Source organism: Trachemys scripta, chromosome 3 (assembly GCF_013100865.1).
Source record: "Trachemys scripta elegans isolate TJP31775 chromosome 3, CAS_Tse_1.0, whole genome shotgun sequence".
Taxonomy (NCBI): Eukaryota; Metazoa; Chordata; order Testudines; family Emydidae; genus Trachemys; species Trachemys scripta.
Window position 1 is genome coordinate 182,396,554 of NC_048300.1, and position 19,639 is coordinate 182,416,192.

The 19,639-nt window shown below is 39.4% G+C and overlaps 1 protein-coding gene across 5 annotated transcripts in view; it reads right to left on the reverse strand.

Moving 5' to 3' along the window:
- PUM2 (pumilio RNA binding family member 2) overlaps window positions 1–19,639 on the reverse strand; it is a 103,393-nt gene that overhangs the window by 54,500 nt on the left and 29,254 nt on the right. For all 5 annotated transcript variants that reach the window (XM_034766573.1, XM_034766571.1, XM_034766574.1 and 2 more), the window contains exons 3-7: window positions 12,622–12,727; window positions 12,072–12,259; window positions 11,171–11,343; window positions 8,406–8,676; window positions 7,990–8,083 (exon numbers count right to left, since the gene is read on the reverse strand). In XM_034766573.1, coding sequence (XP_034622464.1) covers window positions 7,990–8,083; window positions 8,406–8,676; window positions 11,171–11,343; window positions 12,072–12,259; window positions 12,622–12,727 — 832 coding nt within the window. The remainder of the gene's footprint in view (window positions 1–7,989; window positions 8,084–8,405; window positions 8,677–11,170; window positions 11,344–12,071; window positions 12,260–12,621; window positions 12,728–19,639) is intronic.

Here is a 19,639-nt window from a genome sequence, read left to right on the forward strand (position 1 = left end):
CTGTCCATGACTTGTACTATATAGCCGACTAAATGTTGGGTGAAGAGGGAGCGCAGGGGTGCCCCAATTAGGCAGGCCAAAAAAGATTTTGAAGTGCAACTAGCAAAAGAAAAAAAAATGTTGCTGTTAGTTTTTGTAAGTACATCAGAAGCTGGAAGCCTGTCAAACAATCAGTGGGGCCACTGATGATGGAGATGCTAAAGGAGCACTCAAAGAAGACAAGACCATTGCAGAGAAGCTAAATGAATTCTTTGCATTGGTCTTCACTGCAGAAGATGAGAGAGAGATTCCCACATGCGAGCTATTCTTTTTAGGTGATAAATCTGAGGAACTGTCCCAGAATGAGGTATGCAATATACGTGTGACGGTGTCAGTCCCAAAACATTAGAGAGCAAAGGCGGGTGAGGTAATATCTTTTATTGGGCCAACTTCTGCTGGTGAGAGAGAAGCTTTCCAGCCACACAGAGCTCTTCTTCAGGTCTGATTTCAAAAGACGAGTCTGGGAGCTTAAATTTATTACTCTGCTAGACACCATGATTTTTGAATAACGAATTTAAGCTCCCTCGCTCGTCTTTTGAAAGAAGACCTGAAGCAGCGCACTTTGAGGCTAGAAAGCTCGTCTCTCTCACCAACAGAACTTGGCCCAATTAAGAGATTTTACCTCACCCACCTTGTCTCCCAGACTGAGGTGTTAATAGAAGAGATTTTGGAACAAACTGATTAATTTATCAGTAATAAGTCACTAGGACCAGATGATATTCATCCAACAATTTCAAAGGAACTCAGACATGAAATTGCAGAACTACTAACTGTGGTATGTAACCTATCATTTAAATCAACCTCTGTATCAGATGACTGGAGGATAGCTAATATGATCCTGATTTTTTAAAATGTCTCCAGAGGCGATCCTGGCATTACAGGATGGTAAGCCTAACTTCAGTACTAGGCAAATTGGAATGATCTGGAAAAAGAGGAGAAAAGTGAGATGGCAAAGTTTGCAGACAATTCAGTATTACTCAAAATAGTTAAGTCCAAAGCTGACTGCAAAGAGTTACAAAGATCTCACAAAAGCGGGTGAGTGGGCAAGAAAATAGTACATGAAATTCAATGTTGATAAAAGCACAGTAACGCACATTGGAAGACATAATCCCAGTTGTATGTACAAAATGATGGGCTCTAAGTTAGCTGCTACCACTCAAGAAAGATCTTGGAGACATGGTGTACTCATCTACTCATTTTGCAATGGTAGTCAAAAAAAAAACAGACTATTAGGAATCATTAGGAAAAGGATAGATAATAAGACAGCGGTATTATGGTATTTTCTATATAAATCTATGGTATGCCCACATCTTGAATACTGCATGCAGTTCTGGTTGTCCAATCTCAAAAAAGATATATTAGGAATTAGGGCTGTCAATTAATCGCAGTTAACTCACGCAATGAACTCAAAAAAATTAATCGCAATTAATCGCACTTACAACAATAGAATACCAATTGACATTTATTAGATACTTTTGGATGTTTTTCTACATTTTCAATTGATTTAAATTACAACACCGAATACAAAGTACAAAGTGCACAGTGCTCACTTTAGATTATTTTTGATTACAAATATATGTACTGTAAAAATGATAAAAGAAATAATATTTTTCAATTCACCTCATACAAGTACTGAAGTGCAATCTCTTTATCCAGAAAGTGTAACTTACAAATGCAGATTTTTTTTTTTTTTTGGTTACATAACTGCCCTCAAAAACAAAACCGTGTAAAACTTTAGAGCCTACAAGTCCACTCAGTCCTACTTGTTATTCTGCCAATCGCTCAGACAAACAAGTTTGTTTACATTTATTCGAGCTACTGCTGCCTGCTCCTTATTTACACTGTCACCTGAAAGTGAGAACAGGCGTTCGCATAGCACTGTTGTAGCCAGCATTGCAAGGTATTTACGTGCCAGATACACTAAACATTCATATGCCCCTTCATACTTTGGCCACCATTCCAGAGGACATACTTCCATGCTGTCGATGCTCGTTAAAAAAAATAATGCATCAATTAATTTTGTGACTGCACTCCTGGGGGGGGGGGGGGGGGATTGTATGTCCCCTGCTCTGTTTTACCTGCATTCTGCATATATTTCATGTTGTTATAATTCATGAAATTCATTATAATGCATAAAATTTAATGTGGATAAATGTAAAGTCATGCACATTGGAAAAAATAACCCCAACTATACATACAACATGATGGGGGCTAATTTAGCTACAACTAATCAGGAAAAAAATCTTGGACTCATCGTGATAGTTCTCTGAAGACGTCCACGCAGTGTGCAGCAGCGGTCAAAAGAGCAAACAGGATTTTAGGAACCATTAAAAAGGGGATAAAGAATATCTTATTGTCCTTATATAAATCCATGGTAAGCCCACATCTTGAATACTGTGTACAGATGTGGTCTCCTCATCTCAAAAAAGATATACTGGCATTAGAAAAGGTTCAGAGAAGGGCAACTAAAATGATTAGGGATTTGGAACAGGTCCCATATGAGGAGAGATTAAAGAGGCTAGGACTTTTCAGCTTGGAAAAGAGGAGACTAAGGGGGATATGATAGATGTATATAAAATCATGAGTGATGTGGAGAAAGTAAATAAGGAAAAGTTATTTACTTGTTCCCATAATATAAGAACTAGGGGCCACCAAATGAAATTAATGGGCAGCAGGTTTAAAACAAATAAAAGGAAGTTCTTCACACAGCGCACCGTCAATTTATGGAACTCCTTGCCTGAGGAGGTTGTGAAGGCTAGGACTATAACAGGGTTTAAAAGAGAAATGGATAAATTCATGGAGGTTAAGTCCATTCATGGCTATTAGCCAGGATGGGTAAGGAACGGTGTCCCTAGCCTCTATTGTCAGAGGATGGAGATGGATGGCAGGAGAGAGATCACTTGATCATTACACCTGTTAGGTTCACTTCCTCTGGGGCACCTGGCATTGGCCCCTGTCGGTAGACAGGATACTGGGCTAGATGGACCTTTGGTCTGACCCAGTATGGCCATTCTTATAGCAGTCTCGGATGATGATGATGACCCAGCACATTTTAAGAACACTTTCACAGCAGATTTGACAAAACACAAAGAAGGTACCAATGTGAGATTTCTAAAAATAGCTACAGCGCTCAACTCAAGGTTTAAGTATCTAAAGCGCTGTCCAAAATCTGAGAGGAACAAGGTGTGGAGCATGCTTTTAGAAGTCTTAAAAGAGCAACTCTCTGATGTGGATAAGGAATTGGTTAATGGGGAGAATGCAGCGGGTCGTATTAAAGGGTGAATTGTCGGGTTGGAGGGAGGTTACTAGTGGAGTGCCTCAAGGTTCGGTTTTGGGACCCATCTTATTTAATCTATTTATAACTGACCTCGGGACCGATTGCAAGAGTGGGCTGATAAAGTTTGCGGATGATACGAAGGTGGGAGGAGTTGCAAACTCGGAGGAGGATAGGGATATTCTGCAGGGAGACTTGAATGAGCTTGTGAATTGGAGTATCAGAAATAGGATGAAATTTAATAGTAAAAAGTGTAAGGTGATGCACTTGGGGATAAATAATAACAATTTTAGTTACAAGATGGAGACGCATTGGTTAGAAGTAACGGAAGAGGAGAAGGACCTAGGGGTCCTTGTGGACCGCAGGATGACTATGAGTCGACAATGTGACGTGGCGGTGAAAAAAGCCAATGCGGTCTTGGGATGTATTAGGCGAGGTATATCTAGTAGGGATAGGGAGGTCCTGCTTCCGTTGTATAAGGCGCTGGTGAGACCTCATTTGGAGTATTGTGTGCAGTTCTGGTCTCCAATGTTTAAAAAAGATGAACTCAAACTGGAACGGGTGCAGAGAAGGGCGACTAAGATGATCAGAGGAATGGAAAACCTGTCGTATGAAAAGAGATTAGAGGAGCTTGGGTTGTTTAGTCTGACAAAGCGAAGGCTGAGGGGGGATATGATTGCTATCTTTAAATATATCAGAGGGGTTAATACAAGGGAGGGAGAGGAATTATTCCAGCTTAGTACTAATGTGGACACGAGAACGAATGGATACAAACTGGCCGGGGGGAAGTTTAGGCTTGAAATTAGACGAAGGTTTCTGACCGTCAGAGGGGTGAAATATTGGAACGGCCTTCCGAGGGAAACGGTGGGGGCGACGGACCTGTCTGGTTTTAAGATTAAGTTGGATAAGTTTATGGAGGGAATGGTTTAATGATAAAACATAGTAGCCAAGGAAAACCAAGCAATGGTACATGAATAGTATAATGGCCAACAAGGGTCAGGCTAGAGACTCTTGCCTATATGCTCGGGGTATTACTGATCGCCATATTTGGGGTCGGGAAGGAATTTTCCTCCAGGGTAGATTGGCTGAGCCTCTGGAGGTTTTTCGCCTTCCTCCGCAGCATGGGGCAGGGATCACTAGCAGGAGGGTCTCAGCCAATTGAAGTCACTAAAACACAGGATTGGGGACTTCAACGGTAGAGTCCAGGGAAGGGTCTTGCGGCCTGCAGCATGCAGGGGGTCAGACCAGATGATCATAATGGTCCCTTCTGACCTTAAAGTCTATGAGTCTATGTGGAAACTACAGAACCCAAACCACCAAAAAAGAAAATTAACCTTCTGCTGGTGGCATCTGACTCAGATGATTAAAATGAACATGTGTCAGTCCGCACTGCTTTGGATCGTTATCAAGCAGAACCCATCATCAGCATGGAAGTATGTCCTCTGGAACGGTGGCTGAAGCATGAAGGGACATATAAATCTTTAGCGCATCTGACATGTAAATATCCTTGCAATGCCAGCTACAACAGTGCCATGCAAACACCTGTTCTCACTTTCAGGTGACATTGTAAACAAGAATCAGGCAGCATTACCTCCTGCAAATTGTAACCAACCTTGTTTGTCTGAATGACTGGCTGACCAAGAAGGAAGACTGAGTGAACTTGTAGGCTCAAAAGTTATACATTGTTTTATTTTTGAACGCAGTATTTTTTTTTTCTTTTTACATAATTCTACATTTGTAGGTTCAACTTTCATGATAAAGAGATTGCACTACAGTACTTATATTAGGTGAATTGAAAAATATTTTTGTTTTTTACAGTGCAAATATTTGTATAAAAAATATAAATTGCGCACTGTACACTTTGTATTCTGTGTTGTAACTGAAATTAATATATTTGAAAATGTAGTAAACATCCAAAAATATTTAAAATAAATGGTATTCTATTATTAACAGCGTGATTGATCGCGATTAATTATTTTAATTGCTTGACAGTCCTATTAGAAAACATACAGAGAGGGCAACAAAAATGATCAGGGGTATAGAACAGATTCCCTATGAGGGAAAATTAAGACAGACTATTCAGCTTGGAAAAGAGACAACGAAGGGGAGATATGACAGAGGTCTATAAAATCATGAATGGTATGGAGAAAGTGAATAGAGAAGTGTTATTTACTCCTTCACATAACACAAGAACCAGGGGTCACCCAATGATTAATGGGCAGCAGGTTTAAAACAAACATAAGGAAGTACTTCTTCACACAATGCACAGTTGACTTTTGGAAGTCATTACCAGTGGATGTTGTGAAGGCCAAAAGTATAACTGGATTCAAAAAACAAATAAGTTCATGTAGACTAGGTCTATCGATGGGGATTAGCTCCGGAGGTGAGGGATGCAACCCCGTGCTCCAGCGGTCCCTAAACTTCTATCTGCCAGAAGCTAGGATTGGATAACGGGGATCGATCACTCGATAATTGATCTGTTCTGTTCATTCCCTCTGAAGCACCTGGGCTAGGCAATGTCTGAAGACAGTATATTAGGTTAGATGGACCGTTGGTCTGACGCAGTATGGCCGTTCTTAATACCACTCTAACTGCCTGACAGCCTCATGTTGCTGGTCTGCCTTTCACAACTGCCAACTCAATTTTACTCACCTATGCACTGTCAACATTTATGTATCACTAATCTTTCTAACATCTAAGCTCCATGTATGACTGGGGCTCCTAGGTGCTGTGATAATACAAATAGTTATATTGAGAGAAAAGAGACTGGAAGACTTGCAGCTGAAGATGCTCAGGGTCCTGCACTAATTAACAGATTAGAGGAGAGCCCCTCAACTGGAATGACAGCCTGGGTGAACCACCACAGCATGGATGGACATGGACAGGTCTCAGCTGGGCCTGCACTTCCCATTTCTTTCCCCCGTTCCCCAACAGTTCCACTCACTCATGTCCACTGCATATAGATGCCCAAACCCCAGGAGCAAGGTGGCGAAGGAGGATGAAAGTGAGGTGAGTCCAGGAGTTGGAGTCCACTGCTCCTTCACCAAAGTATCCCAACTTGAGGGGCTCCCTTGTTGGGTTGTCTCAGATCACTGAAGCAGTAGCCCTCGAGGAGCCCATTTGTGTCCTGATGCCTCCACAAAGATAACTCAGCTTTCCTGTAGTTACTGCTGCGGCTACCTTGACTCCTGAGAACACTCAGGCAGTAGCATCAAGGGAGTAGAACATATTCTTGCTAAGATATCAATGCACCAAGGGCTCTGCAAGGCACTGCTGTTTCATTGAACCAGGGGATGCTTAGCACAGAGCTCCTCACAAAACAGGACTCAGTGAATAACTTCTGCTAAGCTGTAAAAATTAAAAAAACAAGCTTATCTTTTCCTTAAGACTTTACTGAAGTGTTGGTGTGTAAAGTTTGGACTTTGCAGCAACTCATAAGAGTCAAAAAAACCCTCAGGATTCATAAGAAATATGTAGACTAAATTCAAACACTGAAGTCTTAAACAACGGGATTTTAGCCCTGCTTTAAATACAAAATTCAACACTACTTTAACTAGTCTATTGCTAGGGCACCTCTAGGATAAGCAGCTATTTATGAAGGAATTAAGTTAATCAACACAATAAAAGCTATTTTGCACTTCTATAGTGCCTTTTACTGGAGGATCTAAATGGGCTATTACAAATATTAATTTAACCTCAGCACCTCTGGGAGGTATATTAAGTATTTTCCCATTTTACAAATGAATGAGTTGCTTCACTTACACTTACCATATATACTTGTTCATAAGCCGAATATTTTTGGTAAAAGTGTGACGCATCAAAGAGCGGGGGCCGGCTTATAAACAGGTCTACACGAAAATTTGATGATTTTAAACTCTATGGAATCATTGAATTGAATATCTAATACATTGTCGGTTTGTTTACCTGGAGTGTCTGCAGGCACGGAGCCCCTCAGCTCCCTGTACCCACAGTTCGCTGTTTCCAGCCAATGGGAGCTGAGGGAAGTGGCCCTTCCCGCAGCTCCCACTGGCTGGGAATGGCGAACTGTGGCCACAGGGAACTGAGGGGCTCCGTGCCTGCAGACACTCCAGGTAAACAAAACATCACAACGCGCCAGCTGCTTACCCTGATGGCCGGGAGCCAAAGTTTGCCAACCCCTGAAATATAGGGTCAGCTTATGAAAGGGTAATACAGTTTTTGCTATTTTTACCTAACCATCTTTGGGGAGGGGGGGGTGTCAGCTTATGAACGAACAGTCTAATGAACAAGTATATATGGTACTTTATGGCATTAAAATAAGTGTATTTCCCATTTTTAGTCTCATCCATATTTTCAATATAGAGTTCTACATAAGCAAAACTAATTTTCAATCATTTGAACACAAGTGTCGTGACAAATATTTAGGTGGAGGAAACAAAAAACTGAAAATGCAATTTGAAAAACTGTTATATAGAGTAGGAACAATCTGATACAGCATCTCTTTCAAATGATCACTAATATTTCTCTTTCCAGTGCATATATACTATCCATTATTTATTAACTAGTTAGAACACCATAAACCAGCAAACTTGAATTAGCTTTGATATTTAGTAAACTGAGAGCAGTGCAGCAAAACAATACATTGTCAGCTTTTTGTCACTGATCTCTGAAGTATTTATGCATTATAAAAATCTCACCTATGTGTGGCTGCTGAGCTGCAGCCAATGCGTACTGCTGCTGCTGAGCTGCTGTTAACTGCTGGACAGTTAGCGCATTAGTCCTCTGGAAAAGCTACGAAATAGCAAACACTTAAGTTTTCAATTTGAAGATATGAGATATGCTTAAAGTTTAGAATTTACATATAAAATACTCTAAACCAAGACTCTTCTGAAATAGGTCGGAAAATTGTGCACAACATATATTACATGGAAATTTAAGTACATTTATTTGTTCCCATCCTACTCTCTCTTGAGTATAGGAGTTTAATGAGGTGAAATACATCAAGAATTGTATGCTTAAATCGTTAATTATTAAGAATAAACTAATTGCAACATCTTCAAACCACAGAATATTTTAACCGCATTCCCATCAGTTCTATAAGAACAGCACTAACCTGCTGCTGAGAACTGTAGTCAAAAAGTCCTACAGTAGCTCCTGAGGAGTCCATTTGTACCTGATTGCCAGGATAGTCAAACTGTAAAGAATCAAGACCAACTTGTTCCATGGCATCCAGATTCTGAGTTTCTGGGTTTGCAAAGTCTTCTACCAGAGGTTTGTGGGTTGCAGGATTGGGAAGCGGGCCTAATCCTTCTGTGGAGTTAGGGTTAGAACCCAGGCGCTCAGCTACTTCTGTTGGGGAGGCTTGTCGGCTTCCAGGAGTACGACTGCATAGAGGAAATTAAAAGATAGCCTCTTACAGCCGTGATAAATAAATCAATAATGGACAAAGCATATTACAATCTGTTGAAGGAGAATCTTTAAACATGAAAAAGTTTACAAATATAACTAAGAGAAAGAAGATTTACTGTAAGCAGTTTAACAGGCATATAATGGTGACCTAGCAAAAAGCACACCTTTAGCTTTATCCGTTTACTTGTGTTATAAAGCCTACTGAAAAATACTTCCAGACTCTTATGAATGAAATGATGTGAACTGCCGATCACCTGTAAGGGCTTGTCTAGATGGCGAGTCAGTGCCTGGCAAGTGGGGTGTAAATCTACAGCATGTTGGCATGTAGCATACTACCTGGCCATATGGACCATGTTACTGTACACTAAAAGCACCCTAGTGTGCTGTCAAAGGTTGGTAAGGTATCACACTCCACTACCCAAATGGGAAGTGATATGTCAGTCCTACTTCTCTCATCTCTGAAGCACTCAAAGGCTTAAATCTTTCTCACTGAAATGAAGGCATGGGTGCCTCCAGCAAATCTGCAGACATAACTCTGAACTTTCCAGTATCAAAAATCAGAAGTCAGTCTTTTGTTGGTGGAAAGAAAACACCATAAAGCTTGTCAACTTTTAACAAACTGATTCATTCCAGAGCACATATAGCCACTCCAGTGCTTTGATGGTGACAAAAAGCAACACTATGGCAGGGAACTTTTGTCAGCTAGTAACCCAGCCTGGCTCCAAACCTAGATTAAGCATTAAAAACCATTTAGTACTGCCTTTTCTTTGCCTGTGGCACAAGCTAGGAACCAAAGAAACTAAAGTTTCATGCATTGGTTATTTCAATATCCATTTCACTTATAAATAAGAATTATATAGGAAGAAAACCCATACCACAAGTTAATTCAAAATACTATTTTAATATAAATGTCAAGAGATACAGGACAAATAGGACAAATATTTTTAGTTAGGATAGGTTTGCTCCTTACAGTGGTGCTGTTGTGTTGCTATAGTTAAAGTTGTGTCAATAGTTCAATTATAAACCTCTATTTGCAGGGATTCATAACTCTGCTTCAAATTGGCCACTTACTTAGATAGCCGTCTCTATTATTTCTTGAGAGGTTTACTGGGTTTGGATGCTTTTCTGCACTTATGCAAATAAAAAAAAAATTCTAAAAACAATTTGGAAACCATTTTGTTTTTAATATTGTCATTGCTTTTGATATTTAAAGAAAAATAATAGATTAAAATTAATCTACTCTGCATGTGCAGTAGACAATTTATTAAAATGAATGAAAAATGTTTTATTTTTGATACTGTAGCATGCATTCCAAAGGAGTGACTGTAGCTTTTCAGATACACAATATGTTGAGGATTTCTCTTTTGGCATAATTAACATGTTTGTTATTTTGTTTGTTTTTAATATGGGCAATCATGTATTTATCCAAAAGACCAGAAATGGGTCTGGAGGATTCATTCTTATCCGTAGGGTAAATATGCATTTCCTTACCTTCCAAAATTTAAAAAATAAAAGTAAAATCAAACAAACATTTAAATATATAGGTTCAATTTTAGACCAAGAAAAGTAAGAATATTAAGCATTAAAGATTATGATCTTTAACTCACGTTTTGTACCTCCCCATTCTCCCATCCATATTAAGATGGACTTATAAGCAGCAGTCTGAACAGTAGTTTTCTGTTTGTCAATGATCATGTCAATTATCAAGGATTCATTAGATAGGTATTTAGATACCAAGGTGATTAATCTGGTAATTGTAAAGTACCAAAGGTTTAATTAAAGATTAGATAAAATAGGGTGGCTGCTTGTGACGGCTGATTGGGTTGTTATGAGTGGGATCAACGTTCAATTCCCAAGCTTGGACCCTCTCCTTTTGAAACAAAACAAAAAAAAAAAAACCACCCCAGAATAAATGTCACTCTCATCAGCATTCAGAATGGTGCTGACTGGCTGAGAAGGGAGCTGAATCATATCATGTTGGTCAAATTGTGTGTGGAAACTGAATTGGAGTTCCGACGGGTTATGCAGAGGGAGGATGCACTGCTTTATAGCAAAATTAGAGGTTACATTAAAATTCTGCAGGACTAACTCCATAACACATGAGCCAGATGTGAAAGTTATGAAGTTTAAGAAGAAAAAAAAGTTACAGAAAGTAATTTAGTTCATGATTTATTAATAGGATAAAATCTTAAAGCCCCCTTTAACATGTGTTACACACTGCCTTTTGCGGGTAGTAATTTATTTTGAAGAACTACTAGCTTTATTTATTTAAGATGAACTTTTCTCTCTCATGAAAAATGATACATGGGCTAATGAAATTGTAAGTAATGTGGCACAGCAGGAGGGGGAGGATGTGAGATAAAAGAATCAATCTACAGCTGAATAAATGTTTGAATTTGACACAAACAAGAACTGCATGTATCCCTAAAGAGATATGCTTGTCTTCTTGAGAAACAGTTAAAAGCTTACTTAAAATCTTTGCAATCGGCATCCATTCCATTTGGCAAACCTCTGCCATTTATTTTAGTAACATCCTCATCATCTCCTTGTTTAAGATCTCTGTTTTTGTCCTCCTCAAATGGAGAAGCCTTTCCTTTCTGATCTCCTTTCTCAGGTCCATCTGTTTCAGCATCTCTAGTGCCCTGAGGAAAAAGAATCTGTTTGATTCTGAATATTTAACAAGAACACAAAAGGAGCACCATAAGATGACCTAATTCTACACTATAGTGCACGTAAAAAATACAAACATTTTGTTCTAAATGAAATTGCATTTGGTAGGTAACTTGTTTATGAAGTTTCAACCACATGCAATTAGTAATTGCTAAAACATAAAAGGGCATTGTCAGGATTTATAATGGAAAAAGTTAACTCAACCTTAACTATAGCGGTGCTGGGAAAGCAGTAACACCACAAATTAGATCACTATATACTGTTTGATTTTTATTTATTTGTTTAAAAAAAACAAAGAAGTGTTTTTAAGAACACAAATAATATGAAGCTCTAGCCCAAACGCCATTTTGTATTTTGCTTTAAATATAGTTATTAAGAGCTTTTACAGCTCACCAGTGATTTGTACAGTACCTATTTTTCTGACTGGATTTGAAGGTGATTGGTAAATAAATGCAATAATTTTCCTGAGATACTTATTCAAGGCCAACAACTCCCCAAATGCTTTTCCCTAACCCCTTCATGTAAGGACCTTCCAACTAAGGAAAAGTGGTGGGTAAGAACTACACATTCCTCAATTGAAGAGAAGGAGGGAAGGATAGAAGAGAAATGGAAAAATGCAGTAAAAAAAACACAACTATGTACAAGAATTCATAGCACTGCTGTAAGTAACTATGCAAGCTTAAAGCATTAGATTACTTACAAAAGCTCCTTTCCTAAACCGGGAATCCAATTTATCTGCTGGAGAGGAACTTAACACATATTCTACCATGCTCACTCCAAGGCCACCACTTTCTGATCGAGGAGACAATACAGCATTTACTTCACTGTTTCCATGAAAACCCTGTCCAGGCTTTCTCTGTACCATAATAGGCTGGGACATAGAATGGTCTGTTTAAAAAAAAATAAATAAATAATTACTAATTTGTCCTTTACAGTATAACTTGCAAAGCTGATAACATTTCATAAAGGGGAACATATTAAACAAGACCAGAACATGACAATTAAATACAAAGCCAGTTTTATTTTTAAAAGTTAAAACTGAATATATTTAAAAAAAAAATCTTGTATCCCAGTTTTGAGATGTTAAGTGTTACTGGCATACCACTGTCATTTGTTCAGTATAGATTTCTCAGAATTAACATGAGGGAAAACAATTTAAAATTTAATGCATATCTAGGGTTTTATAAAACTATTACTTTCAGATAACAGTTAACAGGAATGATCTTTGAATGCGTATTATAATCACTTACGAGGAGCTCCCCATGCAGTCTCTCTCCACTCATCACCAAGGAATATCCCTTTTTGTCCATCTTTTGCTGAATCATCAGGTTCCCAAAACTTTTTGGCAGGTAACAGCTATTTAAGAGGGGAAGTTACTTCATTTAAAATAGCCAAAAATTAACCAATAGTTCTTATAAATAGCCAAAAATATTAACAGCACAACTAAGGGGGATATGCTCCATCAATGAAACAAAAATTCTAGGTATTTAATTTAGACATTTTATAGATGTTAAATGTACAGAAGGAAACAAATTATATTTAAACAACATTTAAAGAGTGAAAAATAGCATCTAATTCCTCATGAAAGGAGCCCAACTGACAACCTAAGACTCAGGTACTAGTTACCCAGAACTCACACAGAATGAACAGTAACTATGGAAGCTTTCCCATGCAAATGTGCTGATGTTCTTCAACCCTCACCTAGTACGTTGCATCTCTAAAGGGGAGAAAACACTCCAGTTTCCATCATGATTCAAAATCTTGACCTTTCAGCCTAGGCAACTAACAAGAATATCAAATCCAGAGGTAGTTTTCATGATGTGGTTGTGTTAACTTGGAAATGGACCAAGTCCACAAACTTCAGATAATAACTATCCGCATGATGGCAGTTCAGCTACCTCTACCTTACTACAAACCCTGCCATGTTTGACCCAGTGACCTACAGATTAAAGGTTCGAAATCTCAGACATTCCCCTCAGCGATAGGGTTTGCTCAAGTTACTACTTCTAAGGTAGAAAAACCAAAGCCATTTCAGAAAGCAGGCACTGCATTTAACTTCATCAAAAACATCCCTATGTCACCAGTCTTTTTACATCATAATTTTTTCTATCTTGCTTTAGAACTATAATCATCAATGGCAATATAACTAGGTGTACCAACTCTACCACTGTGGTGTGCATCTAAGTCCTCTCAAACACATTAAGAATACAGCTTTCATTGGATTGTAATGTTTGTGCACACTGAAAAATTGTAACCCAGCATTTATTTTTAAAAATCTATTTGTTAGTGGAAAGTAGGAAAACATTTGAAAGGAGAATATTAATCCAATTCTGCAGAATTTAATGATCCATTTAAAACAAGTTTCTAGGCCTTCTGGAAATGGAAAAAAATATGACAACTATAATCTGATGCAACACTATTTCGCCTGGTCTGCAGATAGTGCCTATGCAGCTGCTGCTATCCTCTCTACTGCTAGTTGGGATAAGGAACATAAACTGCACTAGCAAAACTGACCAAAGTTAATGCCATATATGTAGGGCCCTACCAAACTCACGGTCCATTTTCATAAATGTCATGGTCATAGCATTTTAAGAATCTTGAATTTCACTGTTTCAGATATTTAAACCTTACATTTCATGGTGGTGTAACAAAACATGAATTTGTATTTAAAAACGGCAAAATATAAACATGTAATACCCTTAAGACTCAAACTGGGGTCCTGACCCAGAAGGGGGTTTCAAGGTTATTGTAGGGGGGGGTCACAGTATTGCCAGCCTTACTTCTGCGCTGCCTTCAGAGCTGGGGGCTGGAGAGCAGCAGCTGCTGACCAGGACCCTAGCTCTGAATGCAGTGCTGCTCCCAGCAGCACTGTGCCAACAGCAGCACAGAAGTACAGGTGGCAATACCATGAGCCCCTACAATAGCCTTGTGACCCCCTTTTGGGACAGGACCTCCAGTTTGAGAAACGCTGTATTTTGGTATACTTTTATCCCATAGTATAGGCTATTTTTATAGTATAGGGTAAAAGTACACAAAAGACCAGATTTCATGGGGGAAATCAGATTTTATGGTCCAGGACACATTTTTCACGGCCATGAATTTGGTAGGGCAGCAAGAAGAGACCATGAGATCCTACTTCTTTAGCGATCAGAAAGCTGAAGTCAAGACAGTTGCTTCTCCCCTCTAGTAACTAAAGGATTAATGAGGCTTCAAATGTCTCAGAAACCTACTAGCCAGGAACAAAGTTGGTGGATAGAATCAGTGGGTGAATAGTTAAATTAAATTTGAAGGCCATTTCCCCATTCTTCATATTAAAATCACTGGTTCTTACAGTGGGATTTTAAAAAAGTCATAAATGAAGGGAGGAAAATAACTAGAAAGACAGAGCACATTTTCCCTGTGTTCAGGAGGATCTATGTTCATGATAATATTTAGGTATGCAGTGTCTTCATGTCAAAGACTGCAATGGAAGATGCTTAAGTGTCTGTTTCTATACTGTATATTTTAAAAAGTAATCACCAGGTGTCCACATAATAGATTTTCATGTGGGACAAAGCACTATGTCTTCTATAAGTTTGCAAAGATCTGAAGTATTTAGATCTCAGAGGATGGAGAAGTACATCTCGAGGACCATGCAGGATTCCTCAATACTAGGTAACTGAGTGAAATTTAATGGCTTACTAACTAACGGTCCCATCTAGCTTTAAACTCCATATCTATGTCTGTAAAGGCACCGCTGTTTTCCTTTTGAATGTCCCAGGATAGGGCAGAAGGGAAATAAAGCCATTTTATGAAAACTATAAAAAAAGTGTGTTTATAGAAAAAGTGGCACTTCCAATAGAAAGTGCAAATACGATCATTCAGTTCAGAGATTTTTCTGGCAGAGATTACAGCTACCAAAAGCAAAAAACTGATGGGAAGAATGGAGCAGATTAAATCAAAATCTGATCAGGTCATCAAATTGTCATGCACTTCTAGCATGTTTATTTTGTGTCCTCTCAAATGAAGCTATTTCTATATAACTTCCATTATCCAGCTGAAGGTCAGACAGGGATGGTAGAAAGGCCAAGTGAGGAAAGATTGGAATAACATTTATTTATCCCTGAAACAGTGTGCAGGATTTTTTGCAAAACACAGGAGTATTGTCTATTGGTAGAGTGTCTCATCGAGAAGAGCAGCCAGAAAATAAGAACGGCCATACTGGGTCAGATCAATGGTCCATCTAACCCAGTATCCTGTCGTCCGACAATGACCAATGACAGGTTCTTCAGAGGGAATGAACAGAACAGGTAATCAAGTGATCCATACCATGTCACCCATTCCCAGCTTCTGGCAAACAGAGGCTAGGGACACTTCAGAGCATGATTTTGCATCCCTGCCCATCCTGGCTAATAGCTAAGTTCAAGGAGGATAGGTCCATCAATATCTAGGTGTTTTTTTTTGGACCCTGTCTAATCTTGGCCTTCACAACATCCTCCGGCAAAGATTCCACTGGTTGACTGGGTGTTGTTTGAAGTAGTACTTCCTTTTGTTGTTTTAAACCTGTTGCCTTTTAATTTCATTTGGTGACCCCTAATTCTCGTGTTATGAGAAGGAGTAAATAGCACTTTCTTATTTACTTTCTCCACACCAGTCGTGATTTTGTAGACCTCTATCATATACCCCGTAGTCATCTGTTTTCCAAACTGAAAAGTCCCAGCCTTATTAATCTCTCCTCATACGGAAGTTGTTCTATACCCCTAATCATTTTTGTTGCCCTTTTCTGTACCTTTCCCAATTCCAACATATCTTTTTTGAGATGGGGAAACCAGATCTGCATGCAGTATTCAAGATGTGAGAATACCATGGATTTATATAGAGGCAATATGATATTTTCTGTCTTGTTATCTATCCATAATACGCAACGTTCTGTTAGGAGCACATTGAGTGGATGTTTTCAGAGAACTATATACAATGACTCCAAGATCTCTTTCTTGAGTGGTAACAGCTAATTTAGACCCCATTGTTTTATATGTTTAGTTGGGATTATGTTTTTCAATGTGCATTACTTGGAAATTCAATGTTGATAAATACATTTTGTAGCCCAGTCACCCAGTTTTGTGAGATCCTTTTGTAACCTTTTGCAGTCTGTTTTGGACTTAACTATCTTGAGTAATTTGCAGATGATACAAAACTTTGCCACCTCACTGTTTATCCCTTTTTCCAGATCATTTATGAACATATTGAACAGTACTGGTCCCAGTACAGACCCCTGAGGGACACCACTATTTACCTCTCTACATTCTGAAAACTGACCATTTATCCCTATCCTTTGTTTTCTATCTTTTAATCAGTTACTGATCCATGAGAGGCCCTTCCCTCTTATCCCATGACAGCTTACTTTGCTCAAGAACCAGAAGAGGACTAAACTTCATCTTTTGCAGAGTCCTGCCCACGAGAGAGGATGCAGGAAAGGAATTAAAGAGGTATTTCAGGAATGGTTAGGATAGCAGGTCCATGGCTGCTGCTCCTTGTGAGAAGCAAGGTGTTTTACAACTGATTTTAGGATGCAAACAGATCTACCTTTGGTTGTCCAAATTTGTCTGGGACAGTGCCAACAGGCAGATGCTACATTTTGCTGTTGTGACAATTTAACAACACAATTGAGTTTGCCCACAGAGAATGGAAGTACATAGGTAGGATTTTTCCCTGCCCAAGTTATGAGGGTTTAATCTTCCCTAAGGAGGGGGACTGACCTGGTTCTTCCTGACTGCTGATAGTTAAGCAAACATTGTGGTGTTCATCATAATTAAAATGTGGTTATTTAGCTAGTGATTAGCTAAGGGAAGGAACAGCCCAAACTAATTCCCATCTGTTATTTCTTCTGTGGTACCTGAAAAAGCAGTCTGCACCTCTATGACAGGCATGTCATTCATTCTGCCGCGTAACAGAGAAGCAAAGGCAAAACAGGCCTTTCACTTCAAGTGATGCAAAATGAACTGTATCCCTGGGTAAACTGTTCCAGGGGTTAGTCACCCTCAATGTTAAAAATATCCAGTTTGAACTTTGCCAACATCAGCTTCCAGCCATTGGACATTGCTCTGTCTGTCTGCTAGATTAATGGAGCTCTCTAGTAACACATCTTCCCCCCTGTGTAGTTACTTATGGGATACGATTAAACAGATTTTCAACATGCTCTCTGATAAGCTGAACAGACTTCTTTAGTTTCATTTTAAGGAGCATTTTCCAGACTACCTATTCTTGTATCTCTTCTCTGAACCGTCTCCAATTTTTCCAACTTCCTTTTTAAAATACTGACACCAGAACTTGACACAGTGTTCCAGTAGCAGTCTGACAACGTTCTTTTTCTTGCTTGCCACTGGCTTACTGTATGGCCTTTCTTGCAAGGATTTTTTTCCCTTAATCCTTAAGATACTGCTGTGTATTTTCAACCTTTTGTGTGTGTGTGGGAGGGGGGAGGGGGAGGCTGGCAATTAGGTTAGAAAGCAGTGATATATAGTAAAGATTGTGATCCTAAGGCGGGTCACAGGAGAATGACTAATGGGAGACAACCAAACTGGGGGAAAAGCCTGTGAAATTAATAAGCAGGAGCTGTGGTTGGAAAGTGGAAGAAAGAGAGAAAAAGTCAGAGGTAAAGCGGCAAAGAATAAGACTGGAGGCACAGCTAAAAAGGGTAATCAGTTTTCAGGTGACTAACAGAGGAAGACCTCTGCAATACAATGAATCTCTTTATGTAGAAAACTTTTCTTTTCATCTTGTTTTCTTCTGAAGTAAACCACTACTGCATTATAGCATGGAAGTGGATCAAGGGAGATAAATATTTAGCTAAACACCTTATTCGGTCTTACTCATAAAATTAATTCAAATTGGTTTAGATATGATCACCCTTACAGATTGAAAGCTAGCTGAAGGACTGCCAACAAATGGTCATGATAAATGAACAAATGGCAACACTAGCTTGGAAAATTCTGATGTAGACTTGGGATCATTAATGAGCCCAAGTATAGAATTAACAGCCCAATGAAACCTGCAGATACTAAAATGGGAAGTGCTGAACCCCTGCAGAGACAGAAAAATAAATTGACCTATGGGGATTAGGAATATGATCAGGGAAATGAAATTCAATTCAGAAAAACGCATATGTGAGAACAAGAGAACATAACAGGAACGATGTCTTCACTGGGAAGAAAAAACTATCTGGACGTTTTTTAAAAAAGTACCAGTGGCGTAGCCAGGTGGAGGGAACAGAGGGAGTGATCAAAAACAAGGGCACCACCCGCTGCGGCGCTTTTACTCCCCTGGCGGCGCTCCGGGTCTTCGGCGGCGGGCCCTTCACTCGCTCCACGTGTCTTCGGCAGCACTGAAGGACCTGCCGCCGGAAATGCAGCCGAAGACCCGCGGAGCGAGTGAAGGTCCAGCCGCTGGGTGAGTAAAAGTGCCACAGCGGTGGCGCCTTTTTTTTTTTTTTTGATTGCTCCCCCCCGGTGAGTAACAATTAAAAGGGTGCCAAGAAATTGACAAGGCGCCACTTGTGCTCAGTGGGGGAGCGGCCACTGCCCCGCTCCCACCCCAGCTACGCTACTGCTATTCACATGTTCTAGGAGCATTACAACACTACACTTTACAAAAAGTGCAAAAAAATTGGGCCTGGTCTTCACTAAAAAGTTTGGCTGACCCACCTATGTTGCTCAGGAGTGTGAAAAATCAACATCCGAGCAGTGTAATTAAGCCGACCTAACCCCCAGTGTACACGGCGCTAGGTTGACAGAAGAATTCTTTTGTCGAACTAGCTACCACATCTCAGGGAGGTGGATTACCTATGCCAATGAGAGAACCCTTCCCAGCAGCATAGCTTGCATTTACACTGAAGTGCTACAGCAGTGCTGAGCCATGCTGCTGTAGTGTTTCAAGTGCAGACAAGCCTTTAGTCTCTGACTTTTCCCGAGGTGTTCATTGGTTAAACAGTAAACAAATTATACCAAGGTGTTCAGTGACAACTGGCATAAAAAACTGACACAGTTTTTTAGTTCCCACATTCAGAAGAATCACATCATAAAAGAGATAATCTGCTCTTGATACAGCTCTGATGAGACCACACCTGGAATACTGTGTTCAGTCTGGTGCCAAGAAAACAATCTGGAGTTCAGGGAATAAACAACAAAAACACACCACAAAACTAGGGTGTACTAACATGTGTCACTTGGGTAAAAGAATTAAGAAAAGGGAAATCTATGGAAAATACAGCAAACTTCCTGAAAGCAAGAAATG